The sequence below is a fragment of the Anabrus simplex genome, chromosome 1 (assembly GCF_040414725.1).
Source record: "Anabrus simplex isolate iqAnaSimp1 chromosome 1, ASM4041472v1, whole genome shotgun sequence".
In the NCBI taxonomy this organism is placed as follows: Eukaryota; Metazoa; Arthropoda; class Insecta; order Orthoptera; family Tettigoniidae; genus Anabrus; species Anabrus simplex.
Window position 1 is genome coordinate 944,698,658 of NC_090265.1, and position 26,310 is coordinate 944,724,967.

Here is a 26,310-nt window from a genome sequence, read left to right on the forward strand (position 1 = left end):
CTTTAATATTGGGTACCCATAATATATAACAAGAGCACATAGTAAACATTTTCATTCCAGTATTATTTAAAATATTACCAACAAAAAAATATGTTGTGTCTACAAACAGAAAGTTATTAATAAAAAAATACTACCTACTCAAAGTTGTTAAAACCAAGGTTGCATAAAGATATTAAGTTCAGAAACTGTTAACACATCATCTTCCAAGAGGTAAATTATCTGTAAATTCCAAGTCTTCGTTAACATAATTGATTCCTACTGAAATTCTATTCGAAACGTTCATAGGACGGAGATCGCAACCCTAAAGCTAAATCTCTAACCTGGAGGACTAGATATTGTATATCTTGTCAGAATTAGTGCACCTAGTCCGGATGGTCGCTACATTCAGGATATAAGATTACGCGTGCTAGGAACAGCCTCCAGCAAAGCTGAACTTACGCATAATCATTCAAATAAACTGTCTTCTCGGAGTATTTCCTAAGTTTTGTCGGATATGAACACATTACTTACACCCTGTCAACTTATTGTACTTAGGATTACATTTTAACTGGTTTGCTGTGCTGAATGTGGTTTTCTTTATTCCATCTAGAAGGATACGGAAACAACAGTCCCGAGCTCCAGGTACTTATAATGTGTTAAGTCTACCTGATGATCTTCGTTACATTGGCACTTGTATTTGGCGTGCTGTAGGACCTGAAATAAATTGGGGCTTGAAATGGATTACAAGTGGTCATGGATTAAGTTCAGGTTGGAACACTGGAGAATTTCTTAAAATGATCCGAAACAGAATTACAGCTCAGTTATCTCCTCAGTAGCGCATGCTATTTTAGTCCCTCACAGGAGATATAACCTCACGACAAAGAAGGAAATCAAACCTGGAGCAGTGATAATGGAAAGCTATTTTGCTAATCCCTATACCGCGGTTAGAAGCTAGGTATATTTCAAAAGAGCAAGTAAAAGAATCCGTTTCAATATCGGAATCACTCAATCAAGCTGAAATAACTCTAAAGTAACTCCTACGTTCATAAAAACAAACAAAACAACCTTTTAGAATAATACACGTGAGACGAGAAAGAAAATAAAAATATAGGCAGTCGTCACTTTCGAAATAAATTTTATGAATTAATGATGTTAAAGTAGAACTTTCATGTTTTCTCTTTTTTTTTGTTATATTTATACCCACTGATTATCCGGACCATGCAGTATTTTTTTTTGATCTGGTAATAAAACATGCAGTTAACGACATTCTTATGAATTATTAATAAGAGAGGGGGATATAACCACACTTGTAGCTAACCCTTCGAGTATACTCTCACCTTGATAGACGTATGTGGCAGCTGTATGTCCTCACCTGAGTCTGTTGTTGCTTCTAGTTACTTCAGCCAGACTCCTTTTTTAAACGTTTCTAGTTCGACCAGAATTAAAACAAAAATAGATTGATAATTCTATTGTCCGATTTCTTGGCTGAGGCGTCAGCATACTGGTCCTCGGTTCAGAGGCCCTCGATCTTAACTCCGTACGGTTAATTCCACTGTTTCGGAGATTGGGTGTTTGTGTTCGTCTCAATACATTTCTCTTGATATATTCATAACACACTACACTACTAACCACCTCAGAAACACTCAATAGCAAATACGGCAATATGGCAATTCCAGACCCCAATTAACTGGGATTCAGGCTAGGAGGGATAAGATGAAGTTGGTAATATCGTCATTTTGCCCATTTAAATAAAAATTAGCCGCACTACTTAGGAGCAAAAGATCCACATGGGTCGACGCCCCGAACAAATAGCATTTAAATGAGAGAAATGAGAAGTGGGTAACACGAGCTTCTCTTCTATAACCGAGCGAATTAGCTGCGTCGCGTAGCTCTAATCTTGCATAAATAGTTAAATATTGACATCACATGCTGTTATTATTATCGATAATTAAACTTTCTCTCAAACTTCTAGTGAAGTAGTCAAATATCTGGATTCAGTTACGGTACGCGATTCATTACTGTCCAGTGCTGTAAGTGAACCAAAATACGTTTCATAAAGAGGAAAGTAAATGTAACTCCTCTTAGTGTTTAATCATGTATTCGTTATGAAAATGAAAACCTACAACCTGTTTTCCAGTCATTGACCGGGTCGGGGATGTAATGAATGAAGCAGATATAGGCTGTTAGTACGATGGGGTCGCCACTCCCAAAGTGATTTATTAATGAATGATAGATGCTATGAAATGAGAATGGAGAGTGTTGCTGGAATGAAAGATGACAGGGAAAACCGGAGTACACGGAGAAAAACCTGTCCTGCCTCCGCTTTGTCCAGCACAAATCTCACATGGAGTGGCCGGGATTTGAACCACGGTATCCAGCGGTGATAGGCCGACGCGCTGCCGTCTGAGCCACTGAGGCTCTCATGTATTCTTTATATTAACAACAAATGACAATGAAAACAGAATTGTGAATATGTTCTATTTCATACATTTATAATGTATATACATGAAGACCTAAAGAACTTTAAAATCCACACTTTTTTCCCTCTTATTTACATTCAGTTAAATATTAACAGTCCCCAGATTTGATGGATAAGGCATGAGTTTCCAAATAGAAGTTTATATCGTATATTAGTTACATAAGACAAGTGATGGCGAAAGACAGACAACAATAATGGTTCTCTTCGACTTCAGAAAGGCATTCGAGTCTGTAGACCATGATTTTTTACTGTCAAGACTTATTAGGTTTTTCAAATAGCACCCTCAACTGAAAATACTCCCTTTACATAGTCGGCAGTAATGTGTTACCATCAAAGGTGGCAAACCATCTTTGTGGCAGACCGTGGAAACAGGAGTACCTCAAGGTTCTGCAGTAGCACCTCTTCTTTCGCTATATATCAATTACCTATCTAAATATCTTAAGTACAGCTGACATCAAATATACTCATATGACGTGGAACGGAACATTCATTGTAGACCGGATGACATTTTAGAAACAACGGAGAAATTGAGTTCAGATCTCGAATCAGTAAACAACTGGGCAGTAAAGGATGGACTGTCTCTCAGCCCTGAAAAATTCCAAACACTCCTTGAAGCCTATCCAAAACTGGTATCCGAAGCAGATCGCGCAGCTTTTTCGCCTCACAGAAAAACTGTAAAAAAGAAAACCACTCTTCCCTTTGCGAAAATCAAATGAACATGAATATGTCTCCCGGTCATGACCATCCATTAACGGCTTCTAATTTCAGATGGCATCCAGCCATAAGACATAGCCTGGACGGTTGCTAGGTAACACTATCTCACCATCCGTCCATACCTTACATCACTGCCTGCATGGTTGCTATGGTTACACTTCTGTCACACATTTTGTTGCGTCACGTCACATACATTTTCGGATGTCGCCCGGCCATAAGACATACTTAGGTCAAAAATCTTGGAATCACTGTACATGAACACCTATCCTGGTCCGTATATACGGTATCAACTTGCAGGTGAGCATTTGCGTTACTGCACTCTCTCAACAAGGTCATTTTTAAATTTTTTTAAACTCGAAAATATTTAAATTGAAACGCAACTTACGCCAATTCTTGATTACTGTGTTGTACCTTACAACGTAGGCACTGATTAATCACTACAGAAGTTACAGCGCTCGCAAAATGCACGTGTGAGGATCATCTGCAACCGTAAACACATAGACCATGTGACATCGACCTACCCCATATTCGGCTGGCTCCGTCTATAAGACATACGTAATCTTCACTGCCTAACCTCACTGCAAAGAACTTTAAAATCAATTATTCTCCTCCTTATCTTAAAGAACGTTTCTATAATCTCTCTTTACTCCACGACAAAAACACTCAAGAGCACAGAAAATGCATATTCTAAACATACCCAATCACAAGTCCTCATCATATGGCAATTCCTTCATAGGTACTGCAATTCGTGAATATAACAATCTGCCTAAACACGTCAGAGGCGTATGTGTCCAATAATCAACGTACATGCACAAAATAAATGTTGGTAAAACACAAATAGGAAGGCAGCAAAACAATCACTTTCCAACTTCCTCGTCCACCTTTCTTTTTTCTTTAATTTTGGCTTTCGGTCTAACGTCCATTTAGTCAGTTACAATTTTGTATGTTTCTAATTATTAATTATGAACTGACTTGATGATTTGAATTTATACATTTAAGACGAACACAAGAAAACCCAGCCTCCGAGCTGAAGAAATTAACCAGACGAAGTTAAAAATCCCCGACCTGGCCGTGAATCGAACCGAGGACCCCAGTGAACAAAGGCCAGCCGCAATTGTATAAAGCTGTTGTATAATATGGTTTGGCATAATAGCAGGCTTCATAGTCTGAGTCCCACCATATAAGAAAGGCAATAAACTAAACTAAACTAAACTAAACTAAACTAAACTAAACTAACCATTTAGTCATGGAGCCTCTTGTCTTTTAAATCTCCTTGCCTCTCCGGAAATGGAAATACAGCGCTCTGTCATTCGTACGCGTTGAGTCAAGGACACCGCTGTGGTAGTTCTACGGGCTGACTGCTTCAATGTGTACAGTGTACTGCGTGTCAGCGGAGTGCGTTGCATTACGGTCGAGTGAAGCCGATCAAATTTGCTGTGGTTTTCAGTTTGACTTCTCCTTCTATCCCGTTGCCAGAAACGAATGTGGACTGTAGTTCCAAAAGAAAAGAAACCGTGGCAAAAAAATCGTGAAGTAAAAATAAAAACAACAAACGAACTAAAAACCGCAGTATACAAGACTTCTGAACCGGATCCTAAACTTTAAAGTCGTATTTGGTTGGTTTTCAAGCCTGCAGTTGACGGTGACGAGAAAGACGTTAATTTTATGTGCTGCACGATCTGCGGTGAACTTTATGTTCACACTAGCAGTTACCCGCGGTTTCTCGCGTGGATTTCGTAATTTGATAAAAGTAATTGTTCCTCGGTACTGTACTAAGACATTACCTGAAAGTCCCAGAAGTATAAAACCTCACTGAAAACTTGAGTTTCAGTTACCCCAGAAACTCTTTGTAAACCAAGTTTGTGGTATTGCCTTTTGGGGATGAGATGACCATGCGACATAGAAGTATACACGTGAGATTACAAATACATATTTCCACATCTGTAACATCTTCATGTTTTGAGATATAAGTATCGCATAAAAATAATTTATCAGCCCTTCCTCCACCCCCACCTACGTGGATTTTCTGAAAACAAAAAAGAAAGACATGTTTCTTTACTTTTAAAGGACATTCCGAGTACCAAGTTCCATGTCTGTAACTTGTAAAGTTTCTGGTATACACTGTAGATATACCGGTACTCAGTTTAAAAATTCACCTGCTTTTTCAATTCTTTGCGAAAAAATACGTGTTTATTGATAAAGGAGCTGCCAAATACCAATTATCACGACTGTAATATCATCAGTTCTTGAGATATTTGTATCGTCATGAAAAGAATTCAACACTTATTTCAACCCCCCCCCCCATCCGAAGTTAACCCCAAAAAATGAGTGTTTTTTATTTTTAAAGGTGATTTCAAATACCCATTTTCACGTCTGCAACATCTTTAGGTATCCTCATACAAATAATTCAACTAATATTTCAGTCTTTTCATCCCACTTAAGTGGATTTTCCAAAATCAAAACAATACATATTTCTTTCTTTTTAAAGGAGACTCTAACTACCAATGTTTATGTCTGTAACAACTTCAATTTTTGAGATATCAATACCCTAATAAAATTAATTCAACCCCCTTTTCAGTCCCTTTTACCCCCACGTTAAGTGGTTTTTCAAAAACAAAATAATACACGTTTTTTATTTTTAAATATTAAAAATTACAATTTTCACATCTGTAACATTTAAGTGTTTGAGATATACTGTAGATATGCTCATCGTAAAAATTCACGCCAACCCACATATCAGTCTTTTCCAAAAACAAATTACATGTATCTTTATTTTTTGAAGAGATTATAAATACCACTTCACGTCTTTAACATGTTACGTTTTTGAGATATATTGTAGATATGCTCAGGGATTATGTGTACATATTTTGGTTGGCAGCTATGCCCAAACGTACACGCATAATCTCGCTGCTGTAGAACCCTGGAGCTGGCATTGCCATGAATACGACAGTTCATTTCCTTATCCGATTCCGATAGCAGGGGTAGTGTGGTGCCAATATCTCCATAACGGTCGGTTATAGGACCTTAAAACCAAACATGGTTTTCGGGCCCGTAGGGCTTACCGAGATTTGTTCTTTTGGTCAAGGGGCATAAACTGAGTTCTCGTCCTTGCACGATAAAGTCGATTTTTCGCCTATATTAGCCTATTATTTTTATACCTTCACCGTCGCTCCCCACCTCGAATTGTTTTGAAAATAAAATACAGCCATGTCCCTCAGGGATAATGCATATTTACATATCAGTAAAATGATTTTTAGAATCAGTCCAGTAGTTTCTGAGATTACCCTCCAGATATGCACAAACTAATAAAATTCGCGCTCTCCTTATTATATTAGTATAGATTAAATGAGTCGCACTGATTTTGTATTTTTTACCTTTTGATAAAAAACTTACGATGAACAATGACGAGCTTTCTAATGTTTCCGTGTCATCAGACTCCACGGCTATGCCACAACATGCCAAAGTAATGAAGTTTTCTTCGTGGACTGGCGTTCATGATGCTCCTATTCCAACATATGAGCTGGAAAGATATTTAAAGCAAAATTGTGGAATGGAAGAATATAGATATAGCGTCCTATTGGAGAACAAATGGACAAAATTGTCCAAAATTTCACCAGATCTCTAAGAATGTAATATGTATGCAAGCATCAAATTCAGGTTCAGAGAGAAATTTCAGCTCAGCGGGCTTCATTCTCAACGCACGACGGTCTCTTCTACAACCAGACAATATGAATGCTCTTCTATTCATTCACAGTAATTCTATTCCCCATATTAACAATGACCAAAATGCGATTAGCCTACTTTAAAATATGTTATTAGCGTACGTGGATTCGTAGAGTGAATGATCCGAATAGTAGTGTGGCGAGAACATTTCGTTGCACATGTTACTGTGGAGAAGTACTCAAGGTTATTCTACTGAGCCCGCCCAGTGCGGTGGGCTGTATGAGACCAGTGCTATGGGCCAGTACGCTGCCGCGTCAGAAGAGAACGGCACTGCACGGACTGGGCTGCCAGAGCCCGTGGGTTTGAAGTGCTGCGCGGTGGGCCTGGCTGCTGGACTCTGGTTTACAACTCTAGAAAGTGATCAGGAAATTCGAGAAAAGTACCATATAACATGCAAAACCTTCTCGATTTCTACCAAAACGTCTCTAGAGACAAATTTTCGGGTGTACACAGACTGGCTGTCAAAATGTTTAGCTTGTTCTGTGTCACGTACCTGTGTGAGCAGCCACGTTCTAAAATGAAATTATGTAAACATCAGATACGTTATGCCATGTGAGATGTTCGTCGCAAAAACTGCCTGAGATTAATGAGTGCGCAGAACCTGAGAGCAAATATTGAAAATCTCATCCAACAATAAAGATGTACTATTCCAAATAAATGTTACGAATACGTCAGTATTTATATTGCGAGTTTGTTTGTGTTTTATTTTGCCGGCCCCACGGTGTAGGGGTAGTGTGCCTGCCTTTTACCCGGAGGCCAAGGGTTCGATTACCGGCCAGGTCAGGGAATTTTTACCGAGCGAGTTGGCTATGCGGTTAGGATCCCAAGATTGCGAGTTCAAACCTAACAGGCATAGATTTTTTTAAAGAGTGAATCCAAACTGCATTCAGTGTCGTAAGATGTTGACAGGTAAAAATATTTGATGATATAGGCCACGATCGATCCTTCCCTCCACCGGGCACGATAGCTGCAGTCGCTTAAGTGTGATCAGTATCCAGTATTGGGAGATAGTGGGTTCGAACCCCACTGTCGGCAACCTTGAAGATGGTTGCGCGTGGTTTCTCATTTTCACACTAGGTACCTTAATTAAGGGCACAGCTGCTTCCTTCCCACTCCTAGCCCTTTCCTGTTCCATCGTCGCCATAAGTCGTATCTGTGTCGAGGCGACCTAAAGAAACTTGTAAAAAAAATCCTTCCCACTCCTAGCCCTTTATTATCCCACCGTTGTCATTAAGACCTGTCGGTGCGACGTAAAACAAACTGTAAATAAATGTAATTGGGAAATATCAGACAACCACTTCGAGGACATCAGCCCGTATCTCTGCGCAATATCAGTATTTTTCAGATAGGTAATAAAGTACATAAACCCTATGAGATTAAACGGCATATCGATAATGTTAGGAAGCAAGCAGTTAACACACGGCCATCCCATTCTAGGACGCATTCGCCTGTCATGACATGATATATGATCGTCGTTGAGAACGTGTACCGTGAAATAGACTGTATTGCATAACGACTGAACGCTATGTAATAATCAAGACAGGTGATTTGAAACAGAGAAACCTCAACGAATGATTTCAATTACTGCACAGCGAATGAAATGCGTCCGTCGTTTATTGCGTGTAATTTCTCTTGACAGTGAACACACCTTGACCGCCTCAGTGTCATTGCTATGTACTTAAGACGAAGGAATAAACAAGATAATGCTTACCATTACCTGATGCTATAAAGTGGTAAGACATTGTATAAAGCCTCCTTCGTGTAATAGTATTTCGTTGTCTTCCATACGTGCGAGGAAATGACTTCTACAAATGTCATTATAGGCTCTTGGATGGGATAAATTTAAAAGTGGTTGTATTTTACATTCTTTTCCTGTTGGTTTTACGTCGCACCGTCTTAGACAGGTCTTATGGCGATGATGGGATAGGTTAGGACTGGGAAGAAAGTGACCGTGATTTTCAAGAATGTACAGCCCCAGCATTTGTGAAATTTGAAAAACACGGAAAACCATCTTCGGGGCTTGAATCCATCCGAAACAATGTGTAAAGCCTCTTCCGTTTAATGGTATTTCGTCGTCTTCCACACGTGCGAGGAAATGACTTCTACACATTTCATTATAGGCTCCTGGATGGGATGATTTTCAATTTCCACTATTAAGATAATCATCTGAATTTCGTGAAAAATGTCTTTATTTCAGACCCCAATAATCTTCTTCGTTTAGATATTATTATTATTATTATTATTATTATTATTATTATTATTATTATTATTATTATTATTATTATTATTATTTCCCGTTAGCAATGTTTGCGCGAAAGAGAATAAACAATATAGTTCGGAACGATACGCCACAATTTACACAAATTATGACTTGAAATATTCGCAATTCGTTAACGTGATGAATAAAGCATTATATAAAATGTTCGGGAGAGACGTTATCCAGCAGTTTTAATCTGTTTCAGAACACGAGTGCAATTTGCACTACGTTAGACAAAGTAACATCCACAGTCTTACATTGTGTTTCATCGTACCGACACAGATAGGTCTTGTGGCGACGATGGGAGAGGAAAGGGCTAGGAGTGGGAAGGAAGCGGCCGTGGCCTTAGTTATGGTACAGCCCCAGCATTTGCCTGGTGTGAAAATGAGAAACCACAGAAAACCACTTTCAAGGCTGCCGACAGTGGGGTTCGAACCCATTATCTCCCGGATGCAAGCTCACAGATGCGCGCCGCTAACCGCATGGCCAACTCGCCCGGTCTGTTCAGTAAATTATTGTATTTAGACTGAGGAATAACTCAATTAACCTAGTAATGTACCAAATTTCAATTTAATAGGAACTGAAATGACACGATATTTACTCAATTTTGTACCCTCTAGAAGATAATGTCACTCTTTACGCTTCCTAAATATTTTGAATTAATGTTGATCGTACTGCATTTCCCGTTTTTAAAATTACCCTGCGTAAAATTTCCCGACGTAGCTATATTCTTGCTCAATGCGACTTACAGTATAAGCGGCCTCCTCACCAACGTTTCTTCATTACTTGGCGCGGGGCGTTAATAAAACACCACGGCGTTGCTATGGAGACCGCGCTGCTCGAATTGGTCACGCCGTCGTGTCGGTTTCACACGTGTTATAGGTGGGCTTCATAACATATTCTTAACGCGTGGATTCGTTTCCAGCTCAATTTAAAACGTCGCGTTGACTCGAACACGCACTGGAATGCTATTCTCTTAACTCACACGACTTTCAATAATAATAATAATAATAATAATAATAATAATAATAATAATAATAATAATAATACCGCTTTTCCCACACCTGTGGTGTGGCGGATGCCAACTAGGTTGCACGTGTGGATTTGGCCCTGTTTTAGGGCTGGATGACCTTCCTGACGCCAACCCTTTATGGATGCATGTATTCACTATTGCTTGTATCTACCGTGGTTGATAGCGTGATGTGTTGTCTGAATATGAAGAGGAAATTGTTGGGAAAAACCAAACACCCAGTCCCCGAGCCAGAAAAATTAATCAGACGTGATTAAAATCTCCAACCCGGCCGGGAATCGAACCCGGGACCCTCTGAACCAAAGGCCTCAACGCTGACCATCCAGCCAAGGAGTTGGACCAATAATAATAATAATAATAATAATAATAATAATAATAATAATAATAATAATAATAATAATAATAATAATAATAATACCTGCCAATGTGGTGTAGTGGTTAGCATGATTAGCTGCCAAGCCCTGAGACCCGGGTTCGATTCCGGCTCTGCCAGAAAATTTAAAAAGTGGTACGACGGCTGAGACGAGATCCACTCATTCTCTGGAGGTCAATTGAGAAGAAGGGGTTTCGATTCCCACCTCAGGCATCCTGGAATGTTTTTTTCATGGTTTTTCCAGTTCTCCAGGCAAATGCCGGGATAGTACCTAACTTAAAGTCACGGCCATTTCCTTCCCTCTTTCTTCTATATCTGTTCAACATAGCAGGTGAGGCCGCCTGAGCGAGGTGCTGGTCCTCTTCCCCAGCTGAATCCCCCGACCCAAAGTCTCACGCTCCAGGACACTGCACTTAAGACGTTAGAGATAGGATCCCTCGCTGGATCTGAGGGAAACACCAACCCTGGAAGGTACACAGATAAAGAAAGAAAGAAAGAAAGAAAGAAAGAAAGAAAGAAAGAAAGAAAGAAAGATAGAAGAATAAAGAAAAGTTATCAATATTCCTTCAACTATTACCGGTCTTAAGAGGAACTAATAATATTCGTTTAAAGGCATTTTTGTCACATAAATGAAGAGAAGAAGCCTGTTGTCTATCCCTTTGTAAAATCATTTGTCCTATTTCTAACTATACGTCAAATCAGTCCTGGTAAACACTTGTCACAGAGAGTTAACACGATACTGTACAGCTAAAAACGTTATTTTACGGGCTAAATTAGTATTACGATCCGTACTGCAATGTTGCAACGTTATTCTTGTTACCATAAGCTCATGATCGTTCTGCAGTCCAAATCCCTCTATAAATGTAGAAAACGCTCTCCGTCGAACGAAACACTTACTGCGAATGGGCGACATAGGACACGATTAGTGACATTCACAGGCAACTCTGTAGGAACCAACAATAATATTTCAAAACATGGTGTAACAGGGAAATTGATTAATGTTTGAGATATTATTTTATTTCATTGATCAACTGTATAGAAGAATATTTTGCAGAATTTCACTGCTTCGTCGTTAGTGCAGCAAAATCGAAGTGAAAAGTCTAGCTTAGAGGATACTTTTATTTAAGGGCAGGAGGCACTGTCATCAAGTTGTGCAGATGTTCATCTCGTACCTTCCGGGCTACATGATCATGTCCACAGTGAAATGGAATATGTTACGATTTTTGTCATCAACACTTTACGATATTTTTTCCATGTGAATAGGACAAACAACGATATTTTACTGTAAAATATTTTTACGATGGTTTGCGGTTAATGTATAGGTCAATTAAATACACGCTAAATTAGACAGGATCGTATTTCCTATCTAGAAACTAAATGAAAACTGAAGTTGCGTCTTTTGTGCGTGTGTATATTTTACTTACATATTTTTAACGGAATCGGCTATTGATGAATTTCATGTTGGAAAGTACGTCGAAACGGGAGGAAGCTGAAAGGAATTCGTTAATTCGATGACTTCACAAGTAGCAATTAGTAAACTAATGAAACTAATTTGAATTTATTTGTGGAAATCTTTATTAAGTAAAGAGCTATATATTTGTCATCAATAATTACTTTGTACAGCAATGTGCATGTCCCCTGAGAACCACTTTACCACTGTAGGGAGAAAGAATGAAATGCTTGAACATTTGAGCATGAAAATGATACTGCCTTAATCAATCAATCAATCAATCAATCAATCAATCAATCAATCAATCAATCAATCAATCAATCAATCAATCAATCAATCAATCAATCAAATCACCACTGATCTGCATTTGGGGCAGTCGCCCAGGTGGCAGATTCTCTAGCTGTTTTTTCCTAGTCTTTTCTTAAATAATTTCAAAGAATTTGGAAATTTATTGAACATCTCCCTTGATAAATTATTCCAATCCCTAACTCCTCTTCATATAAACGAATATTTGCTCAAATTTGTCCTCCTGAATTCCAACTTTATCTTCATATTGTGAAGATGGTTAATGATAGAATTTACTGCGATACAAGACAATGTGGTGAAATGTTGAGAACGGTAATTATAACATCCCAGAAGGGGAACTGTTAGCAGACTGCAATATGATCCTTTATATCTTTAAGAAAAAATAAATACGGACTTCAATAGAGAAGATAACAGAATAGGCTATGCACGAAATGCATTACTGTGTCTCTAGATCCTTAAAATGACTACAACAGTCGTTCAAGCTACTTTGATAATGTGTCTTCGTTGCTATTGATATTGATAATGTTACAGTTGTTTACGTCATCTGGCCAACGAGCATTGAGACAATGGTTATCAAAAATTAACTTGGACGTGTCGGCCACACAACCTTCCATATCAATTGTAGACTGCAATGAAAGGTGGGCAACGTTACCATGGAGGACGAAAACATGACAGAAGAAATGACTGCCAAGCTCTAAAACAAAAATGAGCTCTGATAGATCTGATATGCCAGTACTAAGCCTGAACTTTTGGTTCGATAAGTGGCTGTGAAATGAAACCTGCCAGACAGCACAGTAGATCATTTAGTACCTTAAAGGAAACATAAGTCACTTATCACGCTAAGTGATAAGATGATCTATTCCAGTTTTGAGAAAAACTGGCGGTCTGTCGACGGAACAACATCTGTACCCAGACAGACACGTCATCGTCCAATGCAGACCGATATCCGCGAAGGTCTTTCTTCAGCTCCTCAAAGGTGTGAATGTTGCATGGGGATAGATTTGGACTGTAAAGCAGACCCTACACGGTCAGTAATACTGATCAGTAATACTGAGTCAATAATACTGACAGTACGCATCAATATTGTAGCGACCTTACACGATCATTATTACTGTCAATATTTTGGTCAGTACCAGTGCACTAGCTTACCATTGCGGCATTCTCACTTCACAAATAAAGTCAATAACCGTCACTACGGAATGAGATTTATAACATGCAATTGCGGTATTCTATCAAAATGGATCGTAAAAGACGGGCATTTTGTAGCTATCATATTAGTACTGCACGAACCGCAGTTTTAAACGTAAACGATGGGTTAAAGATTGGCTTAGGAAAAGAGAAAAGTATTCTCATATGGAGTGTTGAGGGAAACACAATATACCGAAGCAGAAGATTATCAGAACTATCTCCGAATGCGTGAGGGTACTTTTTCGAAATTACTAAGAATGGTAGAGCCTTTTGTAATAAGGCAAAATACAAACATGCGGTGCTGTTTATCGGTGGCAGAGAGATTAGCGGTGACAGTGAGGTATCTTACAACTGGTATAAATTTTGAAGATTTAAAGTTTTCTGCTATAATGTCACCAGTTTCCATCAGTACAGCAGTTGTGGAAACATGTAAAGTATTGTGTTAAGTACGTTTATTCTGGCAGCGTTTCATATAGCTCGATAAACTTTTGCAATAGGCCTACTTGGCGGTTCCACAAGCACCTCTACTTGGCCTTGGTGAGAAACGCATTTGTCGTCCACCGCTGCTCCGTTGATACTGACAGAAATAATGACTAGCGCACTCACACGGTCAGTATAACTGTCAGTATCCCCACCACTCTACAGTACTGACGCTCGCAGATCAGGAAATCCGGATCTGCTTCAGTACTGGCCTTCATTCCATCATTCCAGTCCACACGCGATCAGTATTACTGTCAATATTTTTCGGTACTGACAGTATTACTGACCGTGTAGGGTCTGCTTAAGGGGTATGTTGAAAAGTTCCCCTTCCTCACAGTCTTGGCAATATGGGGGCGGACGTTGTCATAATAGCGTTCGATAGCTCGCCCAGGCCTTCTGATTTTATAGCACGCCTCGGTTTCTGTAACTTGTCTACATGGCGCTGTGAACTGACTTCAGCCTAATGCTCAAGCTCAAGAAAAACATTCCTGGACATCGGATTGCTCCGGACGACGACGTGTGTGATTGGGTACAGATGTGGTTCCATCGAGAGTCCGCCAGCTCCTCCTTGCCTCGCCATAACTAGAGCCCTGCGCGGATATACAAAATAATGTCCGCATCCACACTACCTTCATCCACACCCGCATCCGCGAATGATTATCCTCGGATATTTACTACACTATAATTTTTAGCAGGTACAATTGTACTATTTCTGGGTGTCTCAAGACTTATTCTATCGAACTACCTCTTCATCTGGTCAAATTTCGCCAGATTGTTCTCCTTCAGAAATTAAATTCTGTATCTCTTCGTTTGTGAACTAATCGTCCATCTTATCTGTAACATATGTGTAAGTTAAAAGCTTTTCAGTATGTAGAGTACACACGTTAAATATAATACTACAATACACCTGTAAAAACATTATTAAACAAGGGATAAAAATACGCACTATTAAACAAAGAATGACATGCTTCAGTCTTAAAAGAACATACCAGATTCTATCAAGTCACACTCAAATACTCAGAAAAAATATTTATGTTTATCTCTGTTTAATATGTAGGAACTTTCTAGAACTTATCTTAATAATGTCCTATTTTGTCTCTACTCCACCATTAACTGCGAGGTGTTTGTAGAACTGTTGCTCTGTCAGTGGCATTCAACCGCCGTAGCCGTGTTGAAACACCGGATCCCGTGAGATCTCCGGAGTTAAGCAACATTGTGTGTGGTCGAGATTTGTATGGGTTGCCACGCGCTGTTGAAGGGGGGGGGGGGGGGGGGGTAAGGAAGTGGAGGAGCGGAAAGGAACTGGCTACCCTACCGAACGTAAACTTCAGCTCAGGAACACCTCTGCGGAGGTTCGGACCTGCTTTCGGGCAGAATACACCCTGTCATTGGCATTGTGTAATAATGTACTTTTACAGGTATGTTGTAGTGTAATATTTACATTTAACTTGTGTGTTTGACGGACTGAACGGACATTTAACTGACTCGACACTGGAGTGTATGGCTTCCTGAGCTCGATAGCTGCAGTCACTTAAGTGCGGCAAGTATCCAGTATTCGGGAGATAGTGAGTTCGAACCCCAATGTTGGCAGCTCTGAACATGGTTTTCCGTGATTTCCCATTTTCTCACCAGGCAAATGCTGGGGATTTACACTAATTAAGGCCACGGTCGCTTCTTTCCATCTTCTAGCCTTTCACGTCCCATCGTCGCCATAAGACCAGTGTCGGTGCGACGTAAAACAAATTTAATATAATTATTGCAAACATATTTCAAAGGTTTACATTTTTCTTCTTTCTGCTTTCGTTACTGCTCATATTTCTCTTCCACAAAGTGTTACACTCTGCACAAAAATATTCATACACATATTTCTAGTAGGATTATGTTTTAGTAAAGCAAATATATGTTGTTAAAAAAATATTTCCTTGCTTTAAATTAGCCTAAATTTTGAAAATTCTATGGTGCGGAGGGAAAAGTACTTCGTTTAGCAAAATTTCAAACCTCCATTTTTCCTTTTCCCGTAAAGATGAAAATATTATAAATATTTCAACGCAAAAATGGCAATTTTCAAAACTTGTCAAAGATAAGGCATTCCGAAATTCTTAGAAAGAAGGGTAGAGAATATCGACAAAAAGCGAGAGAATTCTAAATCAATCCTTGTTTTTCAGCTATCCTTTGAAGTCTACTTCAGCAATCAGAGTGCCCTTTTCCCTTTTCACGTCACGTTTATATTCTTATATCTGTCATCATTGGCTTCCGTATATCTATATAGGAATAATATTTACCTAATTACTTAAAGGCATTATTTTCTAACCTGATATATTCAGCATCACTTGACTGCATTCATTTAGTTCTGTTGTAGACCTATTTTATTTCATTTTGTACTTTTTACGTAAAACTGGGCCCATGCATTTCAGCATCTTCTCTGTATTTCCTGAATATTTCAATAAATGAAAATATCATCGACACATCTTAGATTTTTAATTTCTTTTTCTTTTATAATGTAGCGTATTATAACTACTGTTGTATCTTTTTCTATTACAGACACTGAACGGGTTAATATCCCAGCATGTGAAGTCGAAGTTGAAAGGGAAGTATCCGGAGCACCAGTTGGATGCAGTTGGTCGCGTGCTAGATGCTATCAAGAAAGGAATCTTCAATTCTTGAAGACTGCGACGTAATCAAAACGTGCACTTGCGGAGGTAAAGACTGGAAAGGCACTGATTAGTTGCAATACTAGTACAAGAAAAAATCACTTGAACAAGAGCATGAGTGAAAAGATCTACTTCGAAAAGGGAAGCATGGGAAGTGTGGGAGTATGCAACAACTGAATATCTTACTTTTTATTCTCAGACAACAACGTCAAATATTTACCGACACATTCAATCAAAATTATGTAAATTCTATGTATAATAAATTTCCGAATTTATTTTACACCCTTAATCTGAAAGAGCCTGAAACTTTTATTTCAGTGTTTTATCCACTCCGTTTCCTCCATAGGTTCAATAAAAGGATCTAACTCGTCAGTTTAACGCTTGAGTTCCCTTCTCACTACGATCATAAATATTAAATACAGTATCTGTCAATAACACAGTACACCGCCACATTAATAACGTGGGGGAACGATCCACGTTCAGTAGCCAGGTAGCACAGTATTACAGGATACAAATAAATAAATAAATAAATAAATAAATAAATAAATAAATAAATAAATAAATAAATAAATAAATAAATAAATAAATAAATAAATGGTGGCAAGAAAATCAAAGTGAAATGCTTGGCTTTCGCAGATGACCTAGCTATCATCACTAAGAACAAGGAGGAAACTAGGTATGCTATCGATACATTACACATAATAGCATCACAGGCCGGCCTTCATATCTCATTCGAGAAAACCTAGTATAGGCAGAAATTTCAGCAAAAGTGCAAGAAAGATAAAATCGAAACGGCATATATAACACAGGTATCTTTTTCTAAATACCTTGGGAAAATAATTATTCCTTCGGGATTGGACAGTTTGACCAATATAGAATGGGCCTCAAAACTTCAGAGGATATTTAGATTCACATGGGATCACTACAATAAACGAGTTATGTTACGTCATGCTAAATTGAAACACTACACAACAGTTATTCTACCGAAAACTCTATATGCATCAGAAACCTTAACTTTAAGTGTCATTCTAAAATCGCAAAAAATATTAAAAAACAAGAACATAAAATTCTTAGGAAAATTTTCGGCCCCATACGAGAAAATGGAATTTGGATCAAAAGGTGAACTGCAGACCTGTATAGTTACACAGATAGTTTTATCAATACTGTACGGAGCAGACGTTTGAAATTTTTTGGACACATTCTAGGATGGATAATAATAGATTCCAAGAAATGGTTATTCAATGTAATACATTCCCAAAACGGGAGAACAAAATGGCTGGAAGGGACCTGAATGAATCATCATGAAATGTCGCAAAGTCTTCAGGACCTCACAGTAAATAAACACACTTTTGTGGTCAAAACCAGCAGCAGGGCTGGTATAAAGTGGTCAGGAGAAAGGCAGAGGCAACACAGTGAGTTCATGAAGAGATTTTGGAAGAATAGGAAGGCGGAAGTCATCAAGCCAATGAACAAGTTTCAACGCGCTCTATGAATGAGCATAACGAAATAATAAATAAATAAATAAATAAATAGATAAATAAATTGTGGCAACAAAATCAAAGTGAAATGCTAATAATAATAATAATAATAATAATAATAATAATAATAATAATAATAATAATAATAATAATAATAATAATAATAAAATTATCCCTCGTTCTAGCATAACCACACACGAGCCAATGTTGCGTCTCGTCTACACATCTAAGGAAAGAGTTCCCTTAACATTAGCAATTCTTTGCGGCAGTGTCCGCTGGCCACACCACTCACATACATCAAGAACGGTGAATTATAAACAGGGGAAGTCTCCCACTCTCCGGCCTGAATATTTCACACTGAATGTCATACTTAGCTGAAGGCTACATTTTCCGTTCAGCCCCCTTCAAATATGCAGGAGTTTCCTTCTGGCAGTAGGTGTACATCGAGGAGGAAGATGTGCGTTGCAAATAATACACGTAACTTTGGGTAAAGTATACCGTCTGGTTCTGTGTTTAAATCATGATACACTAAACAGCCCAATGTTTGCGAGAGGTGTACTGGAAGCGAATGACAAAAGAAAACGCGAGTGTAGGGATTTTGTGCGGATTAATGGATAGATCAGTGTCATAGCGTGTATATGTCGGGAAGCTGATAATTTAAAACTCAATTGTATATTCTTCATCTTCTGTGTATAGGCTGTAGCTGGGAATAGCAATTTACACAGTAGAGCTCCGTACAGCGAGCAATTTTAAGTACCTAGGATCCATTGCATCTAACAATGGCAATTTAGACTTAGAAATAGCTCACAGAGTACAATCTTGTTGGTTGAACTCGAAAATATGTCCCATTGTCCTCCGTGAAAGAAGTGCAAATGTTCAATTAAATGGAATTTCCTACAAGAAGGAAGAACTGTAATGAGAATTATACGCAGCAGAGACAAGGGGTAAAGTGAATTCGTAATTTCAGAGGTTGGAGATTGCCGATATGAAAATGCTGCGGAGGATATATGGTGCTTTAAGGATGAACTTCAAGAACAATGTCATCATAGGCAATGTTAAAATGAATGAAATAACAAGAAAATTGTTCAAAAGAGGTGACTACTCTGAAATTGTCACACAAGGCACAGGAATGTCGGAAGGGCAGTGCTTGGAGGTGGAAGGTATAACACTGAGTGTAACCCGAGATGAAGATGGATCGACTGCGTGCAAAGATCTGCGGAAGAAGCAATTAACAGTAAACGATGTTTGGGACAGAGGCAAGTGGAAATATCTTGCCAGAAACGTTGAGTCTGCATCAATAGTGTTAGACATAGGAGAAAAAGAAATTGTTTTACGTCCCAATAACTACTTTTACAGTTGAGGGCACCGAAGTACCAAATTTCATGTCGCAGAAATGTGCCGCTAATTCTACAGATACGAGGCTAAAGCATTCCAAAATCTTCTAATACCACTGTGCTGACCTGAGATTGAACCAGACAACTTACGTTCAGAACGGTGTAATGTATGTATGTATGTATGTATGTATGTATGTATGTATGTATGTATGTATGTATGTGCTGGGCGAGTTGGTTGTGCGGTTAGGGGCGTGCAGCTTTGATCTTGCACCCGGGTTCTAACCCCATTGTCGGCAGCCCTGAAGATGGTTTTCCGTGGTTTCCCATTTTCACACCAGGAAAATCCTGGGGCTGTACCTTGTAAAGGCCAAGGCCACTTTTTTGCCGCTCCTAGGCCTTTCCTATACCATCGTCGCCATAACAGCTATCTGTGTCGGTGGGACGTACAGCAAATTGTTTTAAAAAATGTATGTATGTAAAAAGGAGGAGGGTGGTAATCTTTCTGCCATGTTGACCAGAACAACGAACCCGGGAAAAAGTGGCCAAAAACTGCAAGGAATTAGTAGCATTGAACTCATGTTAACGCCTCCGGAGAAACCAATGTACTAGTATTGGGGATCCAGAATCGGATCACTTGGCAGTTTTCGCTATCAATGGGGTAACTAGCATCCCATATCAAGTCAATGTAGGCGCTAACAGAGGTTAGCTCTGATGGAGCGAAAGGCGATTTCTACGACAAGCTACAGAATGGTTTATACTCGGTTCCACAAAATGGACTTGACCATCTTGATTCTTGACTTCAACGCCCACTAGGTCATACAAGAAGGGCTAAGAAGAAATACTGGGTCGTTATGGCCAAGGACAAACCAACGGGAATGGACTTAGTCTCCCGACCTTCCTCTCTATCTGTGTGGAATAGTTTCCTTCCAGCACTCAACTAAAACACCAGCCTACATGGAGAAGTCCTTCCTGCAGTGAACCTGCAGTTCCGGATTACATATCCATATCACCGCTCAAGGACGTTTTGTCAATGAAGGGACCTCACTGTGGGTCTTGTGCGTGCGAGACAGCAGCTATGGATCCGCAAACCACGGCGATGAGTATCCCCGGTAGCCAAGTTGGACTGGACACCACTGAAGGACATTCATGTAAAGCGGGAGTTGCAGATTGCGCTATCCAAAAAAATTTACTGCACTAGACAGATTAGATGCTGAAGGACAGTTCATATCAGAATCCATTCTGGAATGTGCTATCACACTATGTCCATCTTCCGTTGTGTAACGCAGCCATGGATTTCGAACGACTGTCTGTAGCTTGTTGAAATCCGGCAACAGATGTAGCTTGTTTACTTTCAAACAGTAGTATTGTCAGAACTTAATGAACAGGTCAGAAAGAAGCTGACGACACAGAGGGAGACAAATTGGAAAAATCTAGCATCGGATCTTGGAAATCTGGCTTCCTGATATGAATATCAAACACTTAACCAGAAGACTGGATGGGGAAATCAGGTCAGTCAACAAGTGAGCGCCTGAAACGGTGGATAGAGGACTTCCAAGAGTTGTACAATCACGATCACCAGGAGTACATTTACCACCTATGAGCCAACTGTAGATGAAGGCAAGTCTGCCATAGCGACGCTGAAGAATGGAAAAGCACTACGATATGATCAAATCTTGTAACACTAGGATTTTATCAAATCTTGTAATATTTTATTTCCATGGAATTTCTTGTTGTACTATTGTTGTTTTTATTGTTGTTGTAAGTCATGGTGTAAAATTTTGAAATACTTAAGGTACGTGTGAATTTACATAAGACGGTGTTGTAATGTTAAGCTAGTAGTAAGTGTCCAGCCCCGCGGTGTAGGGCGCAATGCATCCACCTGTCACCCGGCGGCCCCGAGTTTGATTCCCGGCCGGGTCAGGGGTTTTTAACTGTAAATGATTAATATCCCTGGCCTGGGGACTGAGTGCTTGTGTCGTCCTTAACGTTCCTTTCCTCACATTCAACACTTCACACTACCGCAATACCCAAATACACGCAGGTTCATAACATATGATGCAATTAGGAGGAAAAGATCGTTGTAGGTCGACGCCCCGAACAAATAGCATTTTAAATATAAAGTTCAACCTGTAGTATTGTAAGCCGTAGTGTTCAGCACTGTAAATACCTAAGTTGTGTGTGAATTTGTATATGATGAAGCTGGATTTAGAATGTTAAACTAGTAGTATTTCTTGTTGCTTATTTATGAATTACATACAGTTTTGCCGAGGAGTTGGGGGAACATCCTGCGTTGCTTGTAGTGGCTGCTATAATTCGAACACGACACTGTTGATGTTAATGTTAAAAGTTATATAACGGTATGTAATTCATAAATAAGCAACAGCTGGGCACATCCCTATTTTACAACCTCCGACTGCCTTAACATCGGCACTCATACAAAATTGTCAATTCTGAGACACGTATTTTAAAACTATTTGACGGTTCGACCACAAACATATGAACGAAATCAAATGTTCATATTTTTAACATAGATTTTTATATCCATGGTTACATCCGCAACATCATAGGAACTTCATAACATCCTCAATCACAATTTTTTAACATAATATTTTTAAAATATGTTTAATATTGTGTATGCGTGCTCACTTATTTGTGACTTCGACTCTAAGGAAGTCAGATCAAAAATTAGATGTTTGGCTTTTCAGGCGCTTGCTCTATCAACCAGCGCCCCGTCCTAAGAAAAATATCTAATATCTAATTCCCTCCATGGGAATTTAGAATTTCCATTCTAAGGAAGTCACTTAAAATTCAACGTGTTTTTGTGACATACAACTCATGTTAACCATTTTAAGCGTATTTTTAAGACATATTTTATGTAAAATGTGTGTTAATCCTGATACCCTTCTGATTTATGTATTTGCTTGAACCGATGATGATTCCAAGAGAATCGAAACTAGTCTTTATTAAAGGTACATATTACATAAAGTGTTGAATGATGGAACATCCCTCGAGTGATTCCTTTCATGCAAGTCAAACGTCAACACGGAAATGAAAGTTATAATTTATTATACATACAAGCACACACACATACAGAGACAGACAGAAAGATGGGTGAAGACAACAAATCAGTTACAGCTCACATCGGTAGACACGGTGTACAGTAAGCAATCTCACCATAGTTGAATCTAATTTTGGAAATAATTACATGAATTTTGCTAAAGTGAACACTTATGGAAAAGGAAACTAACTTCGAGTCCAATGCAGTATGATTACTGAAGATGTCTACTGTAGTTGTAGACGAAACGTCTAAAAGTCGAGATGTTTATTCATTATTCATTTTACAAGCACCAGTCGTGCTAGCTTACATTGTCTTACTCCATAAAATTTAATGCCGAGGTAAGGGATAGTTTAATTCGTATACTTAAGCTATATGTATTTTCTATAAGGATATGGTTTGGTGCATCCTAAATTAAAATCTTCGGAGCACTGAAGAAACTCAGCAAAATATGTTTAATAGATAAAAAATATTAGGATAGTCTCGTGGTTGTTGAGAATAACATCAACACTCACACGCAGGACTCAAGAATTACAAGAACTATTAGATTCATTCATAAATAAATTTATTAATTCATTCAATCATTCATTCGCCTATCAATGCACGCAATATTGAGTATCTTAACACAATTTGTAAAATATAGTAGCGTAGTGGTTGGTTGCCTGGTCAACAAGGCCCTAGGAAGTCTCTGGTAGGACCCCAACTAGAGTATGGTTGCAAACTATGGGACCCTCATCAGGATTACTTGATTCAAGAACTGGAAAAATCCAAATAACAGCAGCTCGATTTCTTCTGAGTGATTTCCGACAAAAGGGTAGCGTTATAAAACTGTTGCAAATTTCGGGCTGGGAAGACTTGGGAGAAAGGAGACGAGCTCCTCGACTAAGTGGTATGTTCCGAGCTGTGAGTGGAGAGACGGCGTGGAATGACATTAGTAGACTAACACGTTTGAGCGGTGTTTTTGAACGTAGGGAAGATCATAATGTGAAGATAAAGTTGGAATTCAAGGGGACAAGTTGGGCTAAATATATCTTAATAGGAAGGGGAGTTAGAGATTGGATTAAATTACCAAGGGACATGTTCAACAAATTTCCAATTTCTTTGTAATCATCTAGGAAAAGGCTAGGAAAACAACAGATAGGGAATCTGCCACCTGGGCGACTGCCCTAAATGCACATCAGGTTTGATTGATTGATTGATTGATTGATTGATTGATTGATTGATTGATTGATTGATTGATTGATTGATTGATTGATTGATTGATTGATTGATTGATTGATTGATTGATTGATTGATTGATTGATTGATTGATTGATTGATTGATTGATTGATTGATTGATTGATTGATTGATTGATTGATTGATTGATTGATTGATTGATTGATTGATTGATTGATTGATTGATTGATTGATTGATTGATTGATTGATTGTTTGAGTGAATCAATGAAATTATTAAGTATTACGGTTTGAACACACACACAAACAAGCGCGCGGTGGGGAGGAGGGAATAATATCCACATGTCCATGGCACGGAAGATCGATCAAGAAGACCCCAATAACACACTACTCTCAAGAAACTTTGCTGAAAATATAAGACCAAGCACTATTATCTCTAGTGGATCTCAACTTTGGAACGGTAAGTGGTGACCATGAGGTCTCTAGATGAGCCTGGCATTCCTTCCATGTATTTGTGATTCCGTCTTCGCCTTCATTTATCCTATCTGACTTACCTTGTCCTCTTCTGACTGCGACGGCATTAAGTCTACGAGACAGAGGGAGTTATTTTTACACCCTTTGGGGTCTTCGTCGTGCTTTTGCCGATACATTAATTTTTCAAAGTGTTGGATATCTTCCTAATCAGAGCTAAGAGGGGATAGTTAAGTCGTTGTACTTCCCCTATTCACCACCACAACACACTGAAAGCACATTCTAATCACAGAGTGTGATACGGTCGGTATTTTCGAACACGGGCAGCCTTTTAATTTGAACCTTGCTCTTTACCATTCAAACCCATGTTTGACGCTGAGTGCGCTACCCATCTTCTTTAAAGCAATCTCCTATGAATGTTTCAGCCGGCTGCGGTCTACTTACGGAAAAATAAAACACACGAAGCTCGCATTAAAGTTTAACGTGGAGACGTTAAATTACAGGCAAAAAGAACTTCTTGAATACCGAATAAAGGATCATTTCCAATATCGATTGTCGATATATCGATACTTTCAATGTAAAAGAGGCAGCAAGAATGTCAAGTATTATAGGTCGTATTCATTTAACTAACAACATAAAATGTTAATATAAAGAGCTGATATTACCTTACTTACCGTAATTCTTAAGTTAGATTCCGTTCTCCCACACAGATCGATTCTAGCACTTAACTGATAGGTACTCCACAGCACAGCCATGGTAACGTACGTGTGCTTGGCATACTCAGAAAGTAGCCATTTCTATTCACTCGCAGAGAGTTAGAATATTTAGAAACACGACTGGAATATCTAGAGAGACCGAGCGAGTAGGATCGTGCAGCTGGGAGCTTGCATTCGGAAGATAGTGGGTTCAAATACCACCGTCGGCAGCGCTGAAGATGGCTTTCCGTGGTTTCCCATTTTCACACCTGGCAAATCCTGGGGATGTATCGTAATTATGGCCTCAGCCACTATCTTCCCAGTCTTAGCACTTCCCCATCATTCCGACGCCGAAAACATTCGATATGTTAGTGAGATGTTAAACAAATAGCGAAAAATTGTTCTAGAGAGTTCTGAATTTCACCCAGTAACATCAGAAATGAATAACAATATCAGGTACGTGTTTACCATTGCTTAACTGTTTTACATATTTGAAGATGTGCCGAAATGTACCTCTGATCACGATTCCTTAACGCAGGAGGAAGTGGAGGGCGAGGAGGGCGTGAACCCTAGATCCAGACTCTCCACCCATACTCGTAAAGTCTAAGTACGAATACCAAGAGTGGAATTTTCACCAAAAATTTAAAGTGGTGTCAGGAAGGACATCCACTCTTAAACCCCTGGCCAAATCCCGAAAAGAGCCAGACCTACTCCAGCGACGCGTGAAATGAATAAGATAAGCTGAAGAAATGTTGTCCAAGGACGTCTTAACGTGTTATAAAAACACAGGTATATCACATTTAGGTACTTTCAAACGGCGGTTGTAAGCGTCAGCATTCGATCCCGTAAAGTAAGGTATTTAGGCCTGCTACACTACCAAGCCGATATTATGAAGAGTGAAATACTGCTGTATGGGCTTTCATGGCCTCTATAAACATAGCTAGGCTTACGTTTCACAAGTAGGCCCTACCTGTGCCATGAAAGGAAATGGCGTATGGCTTTTAGTGCCGGGAGATCCCAGAACGGGTTCGGCTCGCCAGGTGCAGGTTTTTATTTGACACTCATAGGCGACCTGCGCGTCATGATGAGGAAGAAATGGTGATGAAGACAACACATACACCCAGCACTAGTGCCAGTGAAATTAACCAATGATGGTTAAAATTCACGACCCTGCCGGAAATCGAACCCGGAATCCCTGTGACCAAAGGCCAGCATGCTAACCATTTAGCCATGGAGATCTGTGCCATGAACGGATCTGAGAGGCGGAGTGGTGAAATTTTGAAGTATAATACCACTTATGGTTCATGGTGTGGGTTACTGTAATCAAGTCGTAGTAGGTGGACTATGGGCAACGACTGAGTGGCCTAGTAAGTGGTCACCAGTTTCTATGAAATAGAAGTGGGCATTTTAAACTTATTCTGAGTCATGGTCCTCCTTGTGCTTAGGCGGCTAGGACTATTAATCCACTGTG

The 26,310-nt window shown here is 39.2% G+C and overlaps 1 protein-coding gene across 1 annotated transcript in view; it reads left to right on the plus strand.

Annotated features, from left to right (window-relative positions):
• The window catches only part of LOC136875038 (uncharacterized), an 82,579-nt gene extending 65,684 nt beyond the window's left edge, over nucleotides 1-16,895 (plus strand). Inside the window, exon 4 of the mRNA XM_067148762.2 lies at nucleotides 16,521-16,895. Within this exon, the coding sequence (XP_067004863.1) occupies nucleotides 16,521-16,643 (123 nt within the window). The 3' untranslated portion in view covers nucleotides 16,644-16,895. The remainder of the gene's footprint in view (nucleotides 1-16,520) is intronic.
• Nucleotides 16,896-26,310: the final 9,415 nt, after the last annotated feature.